This window comes from Hemicordylus capensis, chromosome 3 (assembly GCF_027244095.1).
Source record: "Hemicordylus capensis ecotype Gifberg chromosome 3, rHemCap1.1.pri, whole genome shotgun sequence".
Taxonomy (NCBI): Eukaryota; Metazoa; Chordata; class Lepidosauria; order Squamata; family Cordylidae; genus Hemicordylus; species Hemicordylus capensis.
In genome coordinates this window covers 16,701,054-16,722,598 of record NC_069659.1, presented here as the reverse complement: position 1 = coordinate 16,722,598, position 21,545 = coordinate 16,701,054, and the positions used below count along the sequence as shown (strand labels likewise).

The 21,545-nt window shown below is 45.3% G+C and overlaps 1 protein-coding gene across 1 annotated transcript in view; it reads left to right on the top strand.

The window, feature by feature from the left end:
* The window catches only part of CTSC (cathepsin C), a 52,553-nt gene extending 31,490 nt beyond the window's left edge, over nt 1-21,063 (top strand). The window contains exons 6-7 of the mRNA XM_053312577.1: nt 14,915-15,046; nt 18,781-21,063. Coding sequence (XP_053168552.1) covers nt 14,915-15,046; nt 18,781-19,286 — 638 coding nt within the window. The 3' untranslated portion in view covers nt 19,287-21,063. The remainder of the gene's footprint in view (nt 1-14,914; nt 15,047-18,780) is intronic.
* The last annotated feature ends 482 nt before the right edge of the window (nt 21,064-21,545 follow it).

Below are 21,545 nucleotides of genomic sequence, written 5' to 3'. Positions count from 1 at the left end.
AAACTTCGATAGAGTCCGAGGAGTGAATGGCCACTGGGAGAGCATTCCAAAGTCTGGGGGCAGCAACAGAGAAGCAGTCTGGGGGCAGCAACACTGTTCCGAGTGCACGACAGCCAAGCCCCTCTCATTGTCGGCACCCGGAGCAGAGCCCCCTCAGATGACCTCGTCAAGCGGGCAGCAACCCTTGGGAGCAGGCGGTCCCTCAAGTACCCCGGGCCCAAACCGTTAAGGGCTTTAAAGGTTAAAACCAGCACCTTGAATTGGACCCGGAAACGAACTGGCAGCCAGTGCAACTTTTTCAGAATGGGTTCCATGTGCTCCCATCGGGCAGTTCTGGATAAAACTCTAGCTGTCGCGTTTGCACTAGCTACAGTTTCCAGATTTTCTTCAAGGGCAGCCCCACAAAGAGTGCGTTATAGTAATCCAGCCGTGACGTGACTAAGGCATGGTAACCGTGGCCAGATCTGCCTTCTCACAAAAGGGAAGCTGGCGCACTAGCCGAATATTTTTCACATATACCGAGGTCAGATGGCAATTACCCGACCGCAGATATGCGAAGCCGCGGATGCTGGGTCGGCGATTAGCAAGATTCTTCTGCAATTGGCATGAAACTGACCAGAAAAATCTGGCAGATCAATCAGTCTTCAATCCCTGGTAGCCTCTCCAGGTAGGACTAGGAGAAACTCCCACCTGAAACCTGGGAGAGCCACTGCCTGTCAGTGTAGAGCAGGGATTCTCAACCTTGGGTCTCCAGATGTTATTGGATGTCAGCTCTCATAATCCCCAGTCCCACTGGCCTTTGAAGTCCAATAACATCTGGAGACCCAAGGTTGAGAACCCCTGGTGTAAACAATACTGAGCAAGATGGGCTAATGGCCTGACGCGGTATAAGGCAACTCCCTATGTGGAGGCATATCAACAGCAGGGAGTCAAACAGATTCTGAACATAAAACTGCACCAAACTGGATTGGTTCCCTGGTTGCCATCTACAGTTTATTTTTTACCAAAATAACTATTGAGAGGGAACTGAAACATTGCAACACTTTAATGATCTTTTTAAAGTTGCTGACATCCTTGAGCTCAGATTTAATGCTTGGTAATACAGTTTCAAAAGACTTGGATTTGGAGAGGAGCTGCAGAAAATCAAATTTTCGAAACTCTTTTTCGATGGAACAATCCTGAAACGTCCAATCTTGCACCCAAAGCAGAAGAATCAGCAAAGAGAGCTGCAGGAGCAAGGGCATGCCATCACCTTCTGCTTGTGGGCATCAGGCATCTGGTGGGCCACTGTGGGGAAACAGGGTGCTGAACTAGATGGGCCTTGGGCCTGATCCAGCAATGTTCTTCTTTTGTACTAAAGGAAGGATAATGTAATCTGCTTTTTTTTAAAAAAACTTGTTGTAGTTCACACAGTTGTTTAAATCTAGGTTTAGTGTGGGTCACCAACATTAGCATGATGTGAACCTACATCAAGGCAGGCATCTCAGATTCGACTTGGGCCATAAAAAACCTTGGCATGGGTTCACAATCGTGCTGTTAGTAACTCGTGTCAAACATAGATTCAAGTGATTGTGTGAATGAGGCCCTTTTCATGGCCCTTTATTAGAAAAGGCACCTAGGATTTCTTCTCCATGGTCTACTATAAACAATTGTTCAAATCAAGATTTAATGTGGATTATTGTGTGCCCAAGGTGGGAATCTCAGATTTATCTTGGGCCATAAACCACTCTGGTGTGGGTTCACACAATCATGCTAATATCAGTAATGCACATTAAACCTAGATTTGAGTGATAGTGTGAACCAGACCACAGTCTAGCCACACTCTAGACTGCCTAATCCACATTAGTATTATTAGTACCATCCATTTACTTGGTGCTTTACAAGAAATGAGGATGGATCCCGGCCCCAATGTGCTTACAATCTGGATATTGACCTAAGAGAGGCAACAGAGCCATAGGATTTCTTCCTTGTGGAAGTGCTCACATGCAGACAGGCAAAGAGGAAAATGGTACAAATAAATTTGAACAGTATTCAGAGGACTTCAACCAGAAAATAGAAGAATGAAGCAAAGGTCAGCCACTTCTTCCAGACATTAAACACACACCGCCCCCCGCCCCCACACCAGTCTTCAGATTATCTATAGAAATGTGAGCTTGCAGGGAGCAGTCAACAGTTAAGCAGCACTTCTGATTTTTCTAGCCTACTCATGATCAAGAAATACACACATCCTGTTTTGACCGAAGTATCTGTAGCAGAGTTCAAAATTCCAGAGAAACAACTTTCATAACAGTACAACTTACTCCCACCAGTGGCAATTTCAAAGTTCAGTGATTTCAAGGTGATAGGGGGTTTTTTTTGGTAAGAACTTGAAACATCAGTAGGCAGTAAAATCTTCTCTGCTTGATGCACCCTCCAACTAATTGGGGGATGAGGCATCAGTAAACTAATTGGACAAGAGGCTTTACAGCAAGGGTGAGAGGACTGGAGGATTCTAGGAGTTACACTACTTTTCCTCAGAGGGAGGCAGAACCAGCCACAAAATGGCAGCTTATGCAAAAGTTTTCATCTACAGAGTAGGGTATTTTAACATCAAAACCTGTGAAATCTGGGAGAATTTAGCTACAGGGAAGGGGAGACGCAAGAGAGACTGTTTGGAACTAGAGAGAGGGAAACTAGAGAGAAAATAAAAGCAAAGCTGAATACCCAACAATGGAGAGATTAAAAATGGGTGGTCATGCCCCCTCCTTCAGTAGTGCAGTATTGATGGAAGGAGAAAAAAGCCCAAATGTCTGTAGAGCTACTTTATATAATCCTAAGAGTTACAGAAGCTCCTGAGCTACCTATTACTTGCCCTTGTTTTACAGGATGCTGGAGATTTGTCTGTTGGTAAACAAGACCAGAAACCTTCTCAGGCTGTTGATCAGATTTAGACCAGGTAGTTAGGAACATAGGAAGCTGCCATACACTCAGTTGGACCATTGGTCTATCTAGCTCACTACTGTCTTCACAGACTGGCAGCGGCTTCTCCAAGATTGCAGGCAGCAGGAATCTCTTAGCCCTATCTTGGAGAAGCCAGGGAGGGAACTTGAAACCTTTTGTTCTTCCCGGAGCAGCTCCATCCCCTGAGGGGAATATCTTACAGTGCTTACACATGTAGTCTCCCTTTCATATGCAACCAGGGCAGACCCTGCTTAGCTAAGGGGACAAGTCATGCTAGCTACCACAAGACCAGCTCTCCTCTCCAGTTCTTATATCACAGTCCTTTATATTACATATAAGAAATGTGTGGCAAGGGCATATAAATCCTAACCCATAGCTTTACGCCCTTCTCTTCACAATCATAGCCCTATTCATCATACAAAGGTCTGTACACTTGTGATGTGTTTGTGTTAATGACCATACCTGCATTCTTTTTAAAAATGAACCTGGGTACAGGCCCATTAAATGCATGGGGCAGATAGTTATTGTACTGCTGTACCTGTGTTCAACATAACATGTGCATCATTGTACCCATGTACAGATCTCTACCTGTGTATATTGTACACTCATCTGAATGTTGAGTGCAACACGTGAATAGGGCTCTAGTAGTTGGACTTGAAGTGGTTTTATATTGTGTGTATGTGTGCGCGCGCGCGCATGCCCATGCACATTATGTGATTTTCTACTTGTTTGTAAGCTGCTTTGGGAGCTTTTGCTGGAAAGCAAGATAAAAACCTCTGAAATCGATAGACCTCTCTTGACATTGCATGCAAAGCTATTAAGTCTAAAAGCCCGGCTGGATCAACTCATTGGTTCAGTTTCCCACAGTGGCCAACCAGATACCTCTGGGAAAGCAAACTTTGAAAGCAGTCACCTTCCACTGTTTGTCCCCAGCCTCTGGAATTTAGAGCTAGAATCTCCTAAAGATCAGTGGCAGCCACTCAGGAAGGGCAGGAGGGGCTGTGCCACTCCCCCCTGCGCTGCTACTGGAGGGAACAGCCTGCTAATCGAAGCTATTCCCTCCTCTCATTGGGTTGGGCACCCCGCATCAGTGCCTCTCTGGATTAGACAAAAAGGGGCAAAGGAGGCACGTGTGCACTTGTCTTTTTTGCCCTTTTATGTCTAATCCGGCAAGGCGATGATGCAGGATGCTCCAAGCAATGAGGTGAGGAAAGAGCCTTAATTAGCGGGCTGTTTCCTCCAGTAGCAGTTCAGGGAGGAAGCTGCAGCAGCAGAGTAGAGGGTGCTGCTAGATTTGAGTGGCTCAAATCACTTGGTGGCTCTTACCTGTGAGTAGACCAATTGGAACCAATTGACTTATGCATGTGTAACATTCACTGTGTGGTCCTTGCACCTGGCATCCTTGTCCCATCCCCTCCCAGATGGCAAGAGCTGCCACTGCTAAACATGGAAGTTCCCTGAATGTGCCCATGCACAACCTTCAGGGCCACTGAACGGATAGCTGGTGTGTGCTTTCAGTTTCCTAAACGTAGTCTGTTTTATTATAATTTTTTATTATCATTATTTATTATTGTTTACACAGTCAGACAGGTGTTATTGATTGGTTTGTTTTATCCAGACATCGAGTCCTTCCCAAGGACCTGGGATGGCTGAATTTTATTATCAGTGTTGTTGCTGTTGTTGTTATAGATATTGTTGCAGAATATAGGCTGTTCCCACTAATGTTGCTTTTTGTAATTGGCTGATGGTGATTTCTGTGGCCCCTATGGTGTCACAGAAATCACCACCAGCCAATTACAAAAAGCAGCATTACTGGGAACAGCCTATATTCTGTGATGATATTATTATTATTATTAAATGTAATAATAATAATAATAATTATTATTATTATTATTATTATTATTATTATTATTATTATTATTACATTTATATCCCACTCTTCCTCCAAGGAGCCCAGAGTGGTGTACTACATACTTAAGTTTCTCCTCACAACAACCCTGTGAAGTAGGTTAGGCTGAGAGGGAAGTGACTGGCCCAGAGTCACCCAGCAAGTCTCATGGCTGAAAGGGGATTTGAACTCGGGTCTCCCCAGTCCTAGTCCAGCACTCTAACCACTACACCATGCTGGTCTTAGATAAGGGGAAAGTTTTAGAAGATACTAAGGCAGGCCTGCACAACGTTGGCCCTCTGTAGGTGTTGAATTACAGCTGCCTTCATCTCTGTTTGCCACTATGGCTGAGGATGAAGGGAGTTGTAGTCTAAAAGCAGATGGAGGGCCAAAGTTGTGGAGCACTATATTCAAGGGTGCTTCACATGTAATGGGGGAAGCAGAGAGTATCCTAAAATGGTGGCATGGGAAGCAGACTGCACATACTCTCACAACTGCTGTTATTTGGAGTCCTTTTGGGACCTCGTAGGCATGGTTATAAAACAGGCAGTTGCCCAAGAAAGTCACAACCACAGGTTTAAAAGTCCAAATAAGAAATTATTTTTAATTGAGCACAAAGTAGAGGCTTGTCAATGGTGGAAGATGTGGGTCTTCCCACATTACACAGAACACACAAAGTGTACACATGTCTGGGCTGGATATTTTGCCCCTGCTTTACAGTTATTGAATGGGTGCTTACTACTGTGGGAGATGGGGGGAGGGAAGTGGTACTGGGAGCGCTTCTTAGCGGAAGGGAAGATCCGGCAGGAGCTTGGGAGAGTGAGTGAGAGGGGTTGGTGCTGGAACTGGCCCTGAGAGGGGAGATAAAGAGGGGAAGGATCCTGAGAAGTTTGGGAGAAAGAAAGGGAGGGACAGATTGGAAGAACCAGGTTAGGACTGAAGAGGGGAGAGGCAGGCACCCAGACAAGTTCAGGTGATGAAGCAGAAAGAGCCAAATGACCTTTTGGGAGCAGGGGCGTAACTATAATAGGGCAAGAGGAGACAGTTGTCTGGGGGCCCACTGCCTTGGGGGGAGGCCCCAGCGCCAAGTCACATGACTGACTCCCCCAGCTGTGCACCCACCCGGGCTTCCTTCAGTTGTGTTCATCTTCTGAAATTGATGTGAGTGTTAAAACCTGGAGCTACCAGAACAGCATGTCTTTCTCTAGTACCATTCAGTGACTTGCATTATCCACAATTTACAAAACCCTAAATTTTACTATGCTTTTTGTTACTGCTATTCAGCCTCATTTAAGATTTCTTTACTTCATGAGCTGAGCTGGGGGGGGGGGTGGGCATTTTAAAATCTTCTCTCTGGGCCCACTCCAACCTTGCTATGCTCCTGCTCGGGAGGGTTAATTCTTGTCAGCATCCCTTCACTCCATTGGGAAACCTTGCTGGAAAATACCTCCCCATACCTAATAAACCACTGAAGAATCTGTTGGAAGATAAAGGTAGTTAGAAAAAGAATAGACTTCCTGAATCATCAGTTTCTAAGAGCGCTTTATGTGTTTTAATCAGTTTTTTATAGTTTTTCATGATCTTGTTTGGCTGTGGAGCGAGCAGCCTTTAATGCAATTTCAACTTGGTTGCAATTGAATTTGTGGGGAGACATCAGAAAAGCTGCCACTTCTATAAATTAGCTTAGATTGACTCTGATAACTCCGGTGTACGTTTGTTTTTCTTTCCCCCACAAAACATCAATAGTGCCTAGTTAGTAAACGAATGTACTGAATCGCCAATTTATTTTGTTTGTTATGAGAAAACGTTCCCCTTGTAGGTCTGTGGATCTCTGCAAAATGAATTGCGGCAGGTTAATAGCTTACTGCCAGGATTCACGGCCTGTGGTATTCCAGGCGTTGCGAAACTACAACTCCCATCACTTCCAGATATAATAAATGGTAGCTAGGGATGATAGGAATTGTAGTTCAGCAACATCTGGAGTACCACATGTTGGGAACCCTTAGCTAGGGCTGTGCACGAACCTGGTCAGCGTTCTGTTCCTAGAACGCCAAACAGGTTCGGAACCCCCGTGTTCAGACGCGGGGCTCCTTTAAGGAGTGGGGAGGGTGCACGCACATCCCCACCACTTCCAGTATAACGCTGACCAGTGTGGCAAGAGGGAATACAGCCGCCCACGCCCGTGGTTTTTACAGCAGTGCCAGAGGGGGAAGCGTGGTGGGGGAGGCAAGAGCACCCTACCCACGCCTTAAAGCAGCCCCCGCCTGCCTCCTGGGTGTGCACGGAACCGGTTCTGTGCACACCCTTATCCCTGGCCTGCTGCAACTTGAGCAGTTGACAAGGTGTGAGAGCATTTTGCAGAGGGCTGGGATGGGGAATTCCCAAAGAGTGGAGTATCTCTTTCTCCTTCACTCAGGAGCATGGATGGGGTTGAGTTCCATCCCAACATGACTTCAGGTTGGACTTGCTGGTTTCTGGAGGGTTCTGGATCCGTTCTCCAAGGACATGAGTTAAGTGAAGCATGGGCTGCGCTGTCCTCAGCCAGACTACACCTGGCTTACATGTTTGAACGACTCCAATGCATCAAGGGCACAGTCATATAGCCTTCCTGTTCTGTCTGCTGACAGCCTCAGAGTGGATGAGATGAAACCTAGATTGGTTTAGGGGCAGACCTTGTGCTGCATCCGGCCCTTCTGATCCACCTGGAGGTCACCTTGCCTAATGGCAATATTGCTATCTTCTCAGTGTGCTGGGCATACACAGATAGGCCTATCTACACCAGGCTGCTGTGCATAGTGGGAGTGGAATGCAGAATCTATTATATATTTATTAAAAATATTTAGAATAAATTAAAACAAACAAATACAAAAATAATATAAGTCCATCAATTTATCATTAAAAGATTTTAAAAGCCTCTCTGAACAGATGGGTTTGCGTGTGTGTGTGTGTATGTGTGTGTATATATATATATATATATATATATATATATATATATATATATATTCTTTAAACCCTAAGGGAGAGAGTGTGGTGAAGTTCCTCTGGGAGGGTATTCCATAGCTGAGGGGCCACAACCAAGAAGACCCTGCCTCTTGTCCCCTCCAGTTGGATCTCAGCCAATGGTGGGGCTGTGAGCAGGACTTATGATGATGAATGAAGAGCCCTGGCAGATTCATATGGGCAAATGCAGTCCAACAGATACCCTGGCCCCAAACTGTGTAGGGCTTTAAAGGTCAAGACCAGCACTTTGAATTGGGCCCAGAAGCAATCTGGCAACCAGTGAAACTGCCACAAGATAGGTGTTATCTTCAAGGAGTGGCTAGCACCCACAAGCATCCTTGCAGAAACATTCTGGGCCAACTTAAGCTTCCAACCCATCTTCAAGGAAAATGCAGTCCCACATAGAGTGCATTGTAGTAATCTAATCTGGATGTTACCAGTGCATGAGTGATTGAGGTCAGGTTCAACTTCTCCAAGTAGAGTCACAGCCATAGTTGGTAAAAGGCACTCCTGCACACTGACACCACCGGAGACTCCTAGGGCATCATCAGGTCCAGAAGCACCCCCCAAGCAGTGAACTTGGTCTTTTAGGGGGAGTGTGACCCCATTCAGACCAGATTTGGATATTTTGGATATCCAGACCAGACCACTTGGATAATCAGTTTATTAGCCCAGAGCATTCCGTCTTATCTGAATTAAGTTTCAGTTTGCCCCCACCCAATCCAGAACAGCCTGGAGACACCAGTTCGGTATATCCACTGCCTCCTGGTATTAGCTGGCTTAAATGATAGGTAGAGCTGGGTATCATCAGCATACAGATGACACCATAGCCCATACCTACAGATGACCTCTCCCAGTGGTTTCATGTAGATGTTAAACAGCATAGTGGACAAAATACAACGCTATGGCACTCCATAGGCCAATAGCTGAGGGGTAAAGCAGGTGTCACCCCCAGCACCACCTTCTGGGTGTGATCCTTAAAGTAAGACCGGTATCACAGTGCCCCCAAGTCCCAATCCAGAGAGGCAGCCCAAAAGGATACCATGGTTAATGATATCAAAAGCCTCTGAGATAGCTAGGGTCACACTCCCACTGTCTATCTCCCAATGTAAGTCGTCCACCAGGGCAACCAAGGCAGCTTCCATCCCATATCCTGGCTAGAAGCCAGAATGGAAATGATTCAAGTAATAAGTTTCATCCAGGGTTGCCTGATCTCAGGAACTGAGATGCCAGCACATTCTTCAATACCTTGCCCAAGAATGGAAGGGTAGAAACTGGCCGCAGGTTGTTTAAGATAGTTGGGTCCAAAGAGGGCTTTTTCAGGAGTGGTCTAATTACTGCCTCCTTTAACATGGAGGGCACCACCCTCTGAATCAGGGAGACATTTACCACCCCTGCTACCCATAGCCCCAGCCCCTCTCTGGCTGCCTTCACCACCCATGAATCAAGCACACGTGTGGTAGGCCTCAGACTTTCAAGCAGCCTGTCCACCTCCTCAGGCACTGTAGTCTGAAAGGTATCCAATCTAATAGGACCAGATGGTACATCGGCAACATTCAGTTCTGGTTTTGCAAAAATTTAAACGTCCAGGTTCCTCCTGGCCCAGATATGAGCGATTTTATCTGCAAAATGTAATGCAGATTGATCACAGATGGCTAACGAAGGTTCAATTTGATGGTCTTTGGGGCCCCTGCTGAGTAGCACCCGAACCACTCAAAAGCCTCCACTGGACGATATTGAGTGGAGGCAATGGTGGCGGAGAAGTGACATTTCTTCACTGCCACAGAATATGCTCTAAGATGGGCTCTAGCCTGTATTTCTAGCCATGTTCATGCTGAGTTTTCTGCCAACAGCACTCAAGCCATCTACTGGCCTGCCTCATCACCTACAACTCTCCTGTATACCAAGGGGCCTCTTGGGCTTGGTGGGTCAGGAGAGGGTGCCTAGGCCCAATCGTGTCAATCGCCCAACTCGTCTCATCATACCAGAGAGAGACCAGGGCATTGACAGGATCATCTGCACTCTCAGTAAGAGAATCCCCCAGAGCCATCAGGATCCCATTAGGATCCATAAGCCTCCAAGGGGTAGACCATCCTAACTGGTCTCCCACCCTCAGTTCTACTCAGTTACCAGAAGCTCAATCCACTCCAGGATTTGGGCAGTGTGGGATGGGTTCATTGCATTCTCTGTTGAAACATTTTGTTGTGAAATCTACTGGTTCTGCTCATGCTAACTTGGGAGGATAAACTTCTGTGATGAGTCTGGAGACACTATTTTCTCCCTTCCTAGAAAGCTGAAGATACACAGTGAGCCACTGTTGCTTGTGGAATATATTCTATCCAGATGTGCACATCTTGGGGGGAAGAGACACCACAGGCAGTCTGAAGGAGCACGGAATTCCTTCCCCAGACGTCAGTGTGCCAGTCAGAGGAGAGATCTCTACTAGTGTGTGTTGGCTTCTCCTTCTCCACTTTCTTCAAGCTCTACTTAAGGTGGTTAGGCCTCACATTTTAGCAACACATCCGGGAGAAGGCACTTGTCCACTTCAGCAGTCTCGGTGCCAGAACCAAACTGGGGAATTGGGCTTACATCTGGCGGAATCTACTGCCCTTCTAAGTAAGAGGCACTGCAGTGTTCTACTCAAAAGGATTCCCACCACTTCTTGCAAACACACAGGTCCTCCATGTGTCTCTTAAGGACAGTGTTATCATTCCAATGATATAGCTCCCATAATTCCTAATGGGAGCTTAATTGCTGGAGCAGTAATGGTATTTGTCCTGAATAAAATCCAGTATTTCAATGGGTCTGCTTTGAGTAGGACTAAATTGGGATTCCATCCAATTAGTTCAAGATTCATGTTTAAAAAAAATCACATCCCCCCTTTTTGTATGTAAAAAAGGCTAATAATTAATTAATTAATTAACAACAGAAGTCATGGTCACATTTTGTTGACTGAAAATACCTTTCCAAAGACACCTTACACAAAAGAACTGGCCAAATAATTCCTGAGATAATGAGGCTTAATCTTGATGTCACCACACCCAAGTGCCACACATGCAAGAGTTGACACTATGGTAATTCTTCATCAAGAGAGGCTTTCAAATTAAACAAGAAGTTCTGGTAAGAACTAATCTGCCTACTTTCCCTTTACTATAACCTTAATTGATATTTACCAACTTACATGTTAAATATTAACATGTCCACCATCTCGAATTGGGGTGGATGACATCATCACAAACTAAACCATTGAGGTGTCCCTACAACTGTACTAAATTTGGTCCAGATTGGTTCCCACTTACAACTCAAATGCTCACATGTTCATCATCTAGAATCAGGGTAGATGACACCATTACAGATTATTCATTCATTCATTCGATTTCTATACCGCCCTTCCAAAAGTGGTTCCGGGCAGTTTACACGGAGAAATAACAAACAAATAAGATGGAACCCTGTCCCCGAAGGGCTCACAATCTAAAAAGAAATATAAGACAGACACCAGCAACAGTCACTGGAGTTACTGTGCTGGTGATGGACAGGGCCAGTTACTCTCCCCCTGCTAAATAAAGGGAATCACCACATTAAAAGGTGCCTCTTTGCCAAGTCAGCATTATGCCATTGAGGTGTCCCTACAGCTGTAGCAAATTTGGTTCAAATTGGAAAAGTAGGCTAGCAAAACAACTGTATACATTTCTCACAAACTTTGCCACAAAATAGGTGTTTTGTACACTTAGCTCCTGAACTATAAGATCCTATTCCTATGTGCTGTGTGTTTAGTTTATGTCAGACTATAAACAAATGAGTTCTAAAGGAGTGATGCTGATACTTGAGTATAATCACTCAAAAGCCCTATCCACATGGTATGTTCAGCACTCCTACAACGAGTGTATAGTGTACACAGGTACAGTTATTTCAACATTATGTTGAAGAGCAGTACACTTCCCATCTGTACCATTCATTTCCAGGGGCTTGTACTTAGGTTCACTTTGTTAAAGAATTTACAGAAAAACACATTCAAGTAAACATGTCTGTACACTCATGCAACATAATGTATGATCAGGGCTAACGTGTAACTTCCTCGGGGACTCCTAGGATCCCCTCCCATGTGCTGTAAATTCAGTTTCCATCAGACTGTAAACACAAAAGTTATTGGGGATATACAATACAATACATCAGCAGACATGGTGATCTCATAAGCCAGGGGTTCCCAACCTGTGGTACTCCAGATGTTGCTGAACTGCAACTCCCATCATCCCGAGCTACAATATGTGGCTGGGAATGATGAACCCCTGCTATAAACCTTCTTTCCTTTGAGGACTAAAAAAACCCCATTGAGTAAAAATGGCCATCTGGGTGCACTTTGGACCTTGGGTGGCAGGATGTTAGAAATTTGCCCATGCGTTGCAAAACAGATGCGAGGATTTAAAATTGAGTAGATGTATTCTTTATATAATAAAACATTCTCCTTGGCCACCCACATCTGCCTTGACACAAGAAGTAGCTTTTACCTCTTAATACCTCTCCAAGTTCGTAATGCCCTTTCTTTTCTAACTGGGCTAGGCAATCGCTATATGCCTAGCGTGAGAAAGAGCGATAGAATTAAAGTGCCTCCAGCCAGCAGGCCTCCTTGTTATATGGCCGCATTGCTACTTGCTTTCAGAATTTCGAGCTGAATTACAGGAAATTCTAACGGTGAATGAGGAGGAGCTGAATAATCTCTCTGACGTAAATCTGCCACGCTAAGGGGAAAGTGTTTACCCTCTTCCTTGTTGCTTAGCAGTTGAGGGCTGAAGCATTTCTTTTGAAAAGCCAGAATATAATGCAGGCTCCTTAGGAGTTAATGGCAAAAATAATAAAATTGCAGAACCTAAATGGTAGGGTTCAAGATGTTGGCTTTGAAATTAAACCTTTCCAGAAACTTTGGATACGTAAGCAGGATGGCAAGAAATCCATAGCCACCATTGTGAAATTATGGTGCATATGAGGCTGCTTTATACAAAGTCAGACTATTGGGACATCTAAGCCAGTGTTGTCCTCTCTGACTGACAGCAGGTCTTCAAGAACTCAGGCAGAGATCATTTTCAGCCCTGCTTTAATTGGTGATGCCCAGGATTCAACCAGGTACCTTCTGCATGCAGAACAAGTGCCCTAACTGCCCCTCTTCCTCATCTCTGGATGTAAGAATTGAGCTAAAAGAAGGCATTCAAGTGATTTGGTGAACAGAATTGAATGCCATATTTAGAATCCAGAAGATCTTGGGGGAGTGTAGCTGTTTATGTGCATGTTACACTCCAGTTTCTAGTCCTCATGGTTTTGTGGAAGAGCTTGAGAGCCACATGATCCAATCAACAGCTTTTGGACCAGAACCTAGGTGTGTCCCACCTCTGTTGTGATCTCACTATGTCGGTTCTTACAGTGAAAAGGGCCAGGAAGCAATCGTGTGGAAGAGGGCCATCATGGTTGCTCAGAGCAACCAACATAGGTGATCTTAGATTTGAAGTAGGGGGCCAGTAGTGGTTACCTGTGCCAAGCAACCACGATGGATCCATTCCACTCATCCTTGTGGGGATGTGCAAATTGATTCAAATTCATATAGGTTAGACTCAAATCTGGGTGATTTGAGTGATTCGAATTCAAATCAAATTACCCCTTGAAAGGGCATTTCTATTTATTTATTTATTTAGCGCATTTTTTTTATACCGCCCCAACCCAAGGTTGATTCAAATTTTTGAAATTCAATCCAAGAGCCAATTGGCACCTTTTAAAAAACCTTACATAAAAACAGCCCTGCTGGATCAGGCCCAAGGCCCATCTAGTCCAGCATCCTGTTCCGCACAATGGCCCACCAGATGCCGCTGGAAGCCTACAGGCAGGAGTTGAGGGCATGCCCTCTCTCCTGCTGTTACTCCCCTGCAACTGGTACTTAGCGGCATCCTGCCTTGGAGGCTGGAGGTGGCCTTTAGCCCTCCAACTAGTAGCCAATGATAGACCTCTCCTCCATGAAGTCATCAAACCCCTCTTAAAGCCATCCGGGTTGTTGTCTGTCACCACATCTCGTGGCAGAGAATTGCACAAGTGGATTATGCGCTGTGTGAAAAAATACTTCCGTTTGCTGGTCCTAGATTTCCTGGCAATCAATTTCATGGGATGACCCCTGGTTCTAGTGTTATGTGAGAGGGAGAAGAATTTCAGGCCCCCTGGTTGGTTAATAAATGTGCCAAAACTGGGTCAAATCTATTCAAATTCTATTAGAATTTGAAACAAATCAAAAAATTCATTTTGTGCACATCTCTGCTTCCTGGTCCTTTTCACCATGCAGATGGCTGGAGATTAGGAACACATGCTTCTCTTCGTCCCTCCACCACCCAATATTTGGCCGCAAAATTAACAGAGATGGATCATGAGAACCAGCCCACTGTATGGCCTTGGGATAGTTATTGAAATTTCAAATAAAGTTGTCAACCACACCGGGTCATTTGTAATGGCCACCCCAAAGACTACAAAACACTGTGCAGATCTGAAGTATGAGGCAAATTATAAGCCACAAGTTAAAAAAGAAAATGGTTGAGCTGTGTGCAAAGTTGTAGCAGGCTTATCTTCATTCACTCACTACTGCTCTTATCCCACAGGTTAAATCTGTGTTTCCCCGCAACTTCTGATAGCTGGAAAGCATGTCTTTTTCTTTTCTGTGTTAAAATGGGAAGGACATTTGCACCTCCTGAAGGCTTGCTTTTAGAATGTGTACCTGACTGCAGGATACTCAGTCACTGCCTATGTCCCTGAAGGAATCACTGTTGTGGGTGGGTCTTCTGATTGGGAGGAGACGTGATCAGACCAGTGGCTCATACAGAGGTGCAACAGGAAGCCTCCTCTTTTGGCTCTGGGGGCCAAAGGCTAGGGACCCCTGACTTACGCAATAATTACTGTGTTACTTTAAGGTATGGTAGGACTGTAGGTTGTTCTTTATGCATTAGACTTTTCGTGGGGTGCTATAGGAATGTGTGACCTTCTGCTGTTGTGTTGGGCATTATGTGGTTTAGGGATGTGCCTGATAGTTGACTGATCATTGTGGTCTGTTCTCCTCCTCAGCTTCCTGCGGCAGCTGCTATGCATTTGCTTCAATGGGCATGCTGGAAGCAAGGATTCGGATCCTCACCAACAACTCACAGACCCCTGTGTTGAGCCCCCAGCAGGTGGTTTCCTGCAGCGAGTACGCTCAAGGTAAGCAGTACGGTGATTGGCTTTTAACAAAGGTGACATTTTGAACTTGGGAGGAAGAGCTGAATGGCCAGGCACATTGGTATCTGCAGAGTGTCACTCAGTCTTCTCTCTTCGAGGCAAAACAGTCAGTTCCACCATCCTCACTCAGTCAGGACCCATGTTCCCTGTAATGGGGTTCCCATATGTTGTTGACTACACATCCCATTATCCCCAGTCAAATTTCATTGCAGCTGGGGATGATTGGAGTTGTATTCAACAACATCTGGGAATCTCTGTTATAGGGAACACTGGTCAGGATGTTACTGGGGATTTAGGAAGGCACTCTATCCAATAGCCAATGGAGCTCTTCTTACGACCGGAGATTCCTGGGTAGAAGAGGGTTTACCCAAGAATATTTGGTCATCTGCAGCAGCAGGAGCCCCCCTCACCCAATAGCTCTATCCCTGAGTTAGCCCTGAGTTGTTAAGCAGGCTAAAAGTGTGGTAGGGCATTGAGAGCGCCCATCCGACCTTTTTATTTTGGTCATCTGCTACACCGGCACAATATAAACTGCTCCCAGGCTTCCGGAGGCCATTTTTATCATAGAGTCAAGCGGAAAGAGGGGCCAGGCAGAGCAGAGCTGCTGTAGTACTGAGGACTGCCTCTCTGCTGCTTCATCAGTGCATTTTGGTATCGCTGGAGGATCCAGCTCCTGATTACGGTGCTGGAGATCTTCAGTCATGGGAGCATGTGAGCAGCAGAGCCCGGAGGAGGCAGGTAGGATCCTGCCTTCCCTCCAGCTCCCTCCCATTTGGTCACGAGAACAAGCTCTTTGTGTTGTGGCCAAAGTAGAAACTGGAATGTGGGGTGAGCGTAGGCTGAGTGTCTGGAGAGATGGGAGGCAGGAGGGAGAAGGTGGCATCACTTCTGTTTCCAAGATTCTTGTAACTCCAGGAACTAGACTGCTAGAAAGTGGCCGTTAGTTACATGGAAATCTGTTGATCTCCTGATAAGATTGGCAGCATCTTGTGCTCTCTTCATATGCAACATTTATTTATGCACTAAATGTTTAAACCTCTTTTCCGTTCAGAAGTTGTCACTGAGTGGGATCTGGAAAGTGTTGTGTCTCAAGCACAGAAGCATTTTGTTTTGTTGTGTTAATATTCTAACTTGGCCTCTCAGTCCAAGGCAAAGAGGCATTTTAGCTTAAAGTCCTAATTGTATGAATTCCTAGGCAGGCTAGAGAAAGAGGCTTAGAAAAGGAAGTGGCTGGATTTAAGAAAAAAGAGCAGGGATAGAGATGGGCTCTGTGAGGGGCAAACGTTCATATTACCTGAGTTTCTAATGGCGCAGAAACCTCAGGGTTGCCTGAACACCCAAGGGACCTCATTCCTCAGGTCAGTCAGAAGCAGGTGTGAGAAGGCCAGAGGGGTTAGATAATAGAGGAGAATCTACAAGGGTGCCTCCTCCATGGAACCAGCTTCCTGTGTTGGCAAGGAAGACTGGGCAGATCGGGTTTGGCCAGAGAACCGATCTAGAAATTGGCATGAAAAGCTGGACACAGCCTGGTGTGATGGTGTGTGAGCAGCTGCTGGCAACTCCATGGTGTGTGTGGGTCACAAAGGAGCACACTGGATCATGGAATTGGGATTTTATATACCGAAGAACTTGCCATGGGGCAACATTCCAGCTGACCTTTATTCTTGACTTGGGTGGCTCCGGGGAATCTCAAAAGATCATATTGTTTGTGTCTGCCATGCTGCACTTCAACACAATGAGTGAATAGGATGAGGCAAATGGAGTGGCTGAATGTGCAAACACGGGAACTCTTTTCGGTCTGAAACACCTAGTGAACTAATCAGCGTTTTAATGGGTGCATTTCTGGGTTCCTATTGCCTATTCCAGCCTTCTCTTGATAAGGAGGGAATGGGCATTTGCATAGCCTTCTCTGACTTCCCTGCTGAGATAGGTAAACCAAAGGAGGGTCAATTGTGCAGAGAGACCTTGAACAGAGAGAACTGTTGCTCTTTTGCAGAAATCTAGGAGTAACTGTCCCACTGCCTACTGAGTTACTGTACCCCAGTATGGCAGCAAACAGAGGACTCACGGTGCTGTGAGGCTCCTGAGCATGTCAGAAGTGAGACCCATTCACCTGCAGTCTCAGACATAAGCAGAGAGGCTTCTGGGAGCCTGCAGAAAAAAGCAGAGCTAGCAACAACACTCATACATGTGTTTGTCTGAATGACTGTAGCTGGGTTCATTTTAAAAGTGAACCTGGATACAAGCCCTTCAAATGCATGGTACGGATCGGTACCTGCATTCAGCATAACATGTGAATGACTGTACCTGTGTACAGATCTGTACCTTTGTACACTGTACCCTTCTACAAGTGTTGAGCATAATATGTGAATGGGCCTTGTCTGTGATCAAGAGTATAGAACTTAAGTTACCCCAGCCCTAATGCCTGTTGGAATTGTTGACATCATTCACACAATCAAAAACTGTTCTACCCAGGTTAGAAAATAAGAACAGCCCTGCTGGATCAAGCCCAAGGCCTATCCAGTCCAGCATCCTGTTTCACACAGTGGCCCACCAGATGCCTCTGGGAGCCCACAGGCAAAAGATGTGTGCATGTCCTCTCTCTTGCTGTTGCTCCCCTGCAACTGGTATTGAGAGGCCACATGCCTCTGAGGCTGGAGGTGTCCTGCAGCCACCAGAGTAGTAGCCATTGATAGACCTGCTCTCCATGAATTTGTCTAAGCCCCTTTTAAAGCCACCCAAACAGGTGGCCATCACCACATCTCATGGCAAGAAATTCCTTAAGTTAATTATGCGCTGTGTGAAAAAGTACTTCCTCTTTTCGGTCCTAAATTTCTCGACCTTCAGTTTCATGGAATGCCCCCTGGTTCTAGTGTTGTGAGAGAGGGAGATAAATTTCTCTCTGTCCGCCCTCTCCACTCCATGCATAATTTCATACACCTCGATCATGTCTCCCATTAGTCACCTCTTTTCCAAGGTAAAAAGTTCCAGGTGTTGTAGCCTAGCCTCATAAGGAAGGTGCTCCAGGCCCCTGATCATCTTGGTTGCCCTCTTCTGTACCTTTTCCAGTTCTACAATGTCCTTTTTAAGATGTGGTGACCAGAATTGTACGCAGTACTCCAGATGTGGTTGCACCATGAATTTGTATAAGGGCATTATAATATTAGCATTTTTACTTTCAGTCCCCTTCCTAATGATTCCTAGCGTGGAACTGGCCTTTTTCACAGCTGCCGCACATTGAGTTGATACTTTCAGTGGGCTGTCCACCACGACCCCAAGATCTCTTTCCTGGTCAGTCACCAACAGCTCAGATCCCATCAGCGTATATGTGAAATGTGAATGTTTGGGAGCTGTGTGTAGGTAGCTTTTCCTCCTACCTTGCTTCCACACAACCAAAATTTGGGAGCACACAGAGCTCCCAAACCTGGGTAGAACACAGCTTTTGATTGTGTAAATGACCTCTTTGTGTCTTCACTGCTTGCCAAAAGAGGGGAGGATGTGGGCAGCACCATTACATGCACTTAAGCCTGGGTTATGCTCTTGCCTTTTCATGAACCTGTTCTTTGTTTTGAAGGAGACACACTCCAGTGCCACAACTTCTCTGGCACCCTTCAAGGTTTAGGAAAAGGGGAGGATGAAAAATTATTGACAGGCCTAAAAAGAAGCTAACTCTTTGATTCACCTATGAGTTAACTCTTCTGGCTTTTTTTTAATAGGTTGTGATGGAGGATTCCCTTATCTCATTGCTGGAAAATACATCCAGGATTTTGGTGTGGTTGAGGAATCGTGCTTCCCTTATACAGCCATGGATTCTCCCTGCACTCTGAAGGAGCATGACTGTTACCGCTACTACACTGCTGACTACCACTACGTTGGAGGGTTTTATGGGGCATGCAACGAAGCCCTGATGAAACTTGAACTTGTGAGACATGGGCCCATGGCTGTTGCATTTGAGGTGTACAGTGACTTCATGCATTACAAAGGGGGGATCTATCACCACACTGGGCTGATGGACCCTTTCAACCCATTTGAGCTTACCAATCATGCTGTCCTTCTCATTGGATATGGCAGTGATCCGGGTACCGGGGAGAAGTTCTGGGTAGTGAAGAACAGCTGGGGAGCCAACTGGGGAGAGAATGGTTTCTTCAGGATCCGTAGAGGCACTGATGAATGTGCAATAGAGAGCATAGCAATGGCTTCCACTCCTATCCCCCAAATGTAGTGACAATTGCATTTCAGGCAATATCCTCCCAGGAAGCAACAATGTCCATTATTTTTTTAAAAAAAATGGAACCAAAATGGAACCGATTGTGATTATATACTTGGAGAATTTTATGGCATTTATTTTATAGCTATAAAAAATAATGATCTTTGAGAGCATTCAGGGGAGACTGGTGCATCTTGCATCTCTAAGGATGCTAAATGGCCTGGTTTAGAGCCATTGATGATGTCATACAAAGAGCATTAAGCTTGGACCAGGCAGATCTGGGTTCAAATAGCTGCTCAGCTATGATGCTTTCTGGGTGAATGTGCCCATTTACTATGGCTCAGTTTGGACAGCCCATGGAATCATGGTTAAGGATGCTTCACTGTGGCTTTGTGAGATGTCTGAATTACATAGGAAGCACTGTTTCCTCTAACAGGGATTCCCAGATGTTGTTGACTACAACTCCCAGCATCCCCAGCCAAAGGCCATTGTATCTGGGGATGCTGGGAGTTATAGTCACAGCATCTGGGAATCCCAATTAGAGGGAACTCTGATAGGAAGCTGCCTTATACCGAGTCAGACCATTGGTCCATCTAGCTCAGTATTGTCCGAGGGGTTCAGGCTGCAAATCTTTCCCACACCAACCTGGAGATGCCACCAGGGATTGAACCTGGGACCTTCGCTATGGCTTCATCCCCAATGGGACTGCAGCAGAAACTTTACATAGGAAGCTGCCATATACTGAATCAGACTATTGGCCCATCTAGCTCAGTATTGTCTACATTGATAGCAGTGACTCTCCAGTGTTTCAAGCAGGTGTCTTTCCCAGCCCTATCTGAAGATGCCAGAAATTGAACCTGGGACCTTCTGCATGCAAAACAGATGCTTGACCACTGAGCTAGATCTCACCCCGCCATTGACAAGCCATTGCTTGTGGTTGGCTGGAAAAGCAGAATTGGAAACCATGCTTGAAGTGGGTTTGCAAACCATGGTTTGTGCTAACTACAGTTTGAAATGATGGCTGAATTAACAGATTGAAGTTACAATTCTTGCTCTGCTTCTGGAAGCCACTGTACCCTAGAAAAGAGAGTGCTGGGCAGACAGGAAATGAAGAAAAGAAAGAAAACCCACTTTATCTCCAAAAGAACGTAAAATGCCTAACAACAAAAGAGTAAACTTAAAAACTACAAACCAATACATTGACAAACCAATACAGACAGGCAGCTACAAGCAATGGTTTTGCCCATTTAGAAGTTTGAACCATGATTTGGTGTGATATTTGAACTGAGCCTAACAGAATTGTTGGGGGAAGGGATCACCCCATGTGGGTCACCCTGAACTCCGGATGAAGAGTGAAGTACATTTGATGTTTACATTCTAGCTATAAATTCTCCAGAGGTTTCACAATAACTGTGGATATTAGTTCCTCCCTGCTTCCTCTTCTCAGCCAATTTTTTACACGAATTTCTGCAAGAAATTGTGTTTAAAACATGTACTTTTATATTTTAATCGCTGTGCCTTACAAAGAAAATGAAGAAATAACTATTCAGGGGGTACTGTAAATGTACCACACACAATGATTGTACTGTGATTTTTCTTTTCAAAAGGGAAGCCTTAAGTCCTTTGTTTATCAAAGTGCCTGGTACCTGACCTCTCTGAATGTCAGAATTCATTTGACAATCATTTTTAATGGTGCCCTTTTATTCTGCACACGCCTTGCTTTGTATTTATTGAGATTTTGTGTGTGATTCTGAAATAAGAAATCTGCTTATGTTGCTGTGGGAGTTCTTAAGTCAAGCGTCTCCTGCCTCTTCTTTTAAAATCCAGTGGGGGAGTGGGAGGAACTGGAGTCTTGTATTGGATGCCGACCGTTGCTTTCAGTGGGTTATCCTGTGCACCTTAGGCTACGAAAACCAGAGCATACTGTATGAAGCTGCCTTGTACTATGGTAGACACTGGTCCATCTAAAGCAGGTATTTACCCAGATAGAAGACAACTCAGAATTTAAGACAAACCCCTTAAAGATACAGGTTAAATAGAGATTATACTTGTCCCCTTTTTAAAAGTGGTGATTCTCTTTTTTGAGCAGGGAGAAGCAACTGGCCCAATCCATCCCTAGCACAGCATCCCTCCAGTGGCTGTTGTTGGCATCTATCCTATGTTTCTTTTTTAGGATGTGAGCCCTTTGGGGACAGGGAGCCATTTGTATGTAAACCGCTTTGGGAACTTTTGTTGAAAAGCAGTATATCAATATTCATTGAGGCAGGTCTCACG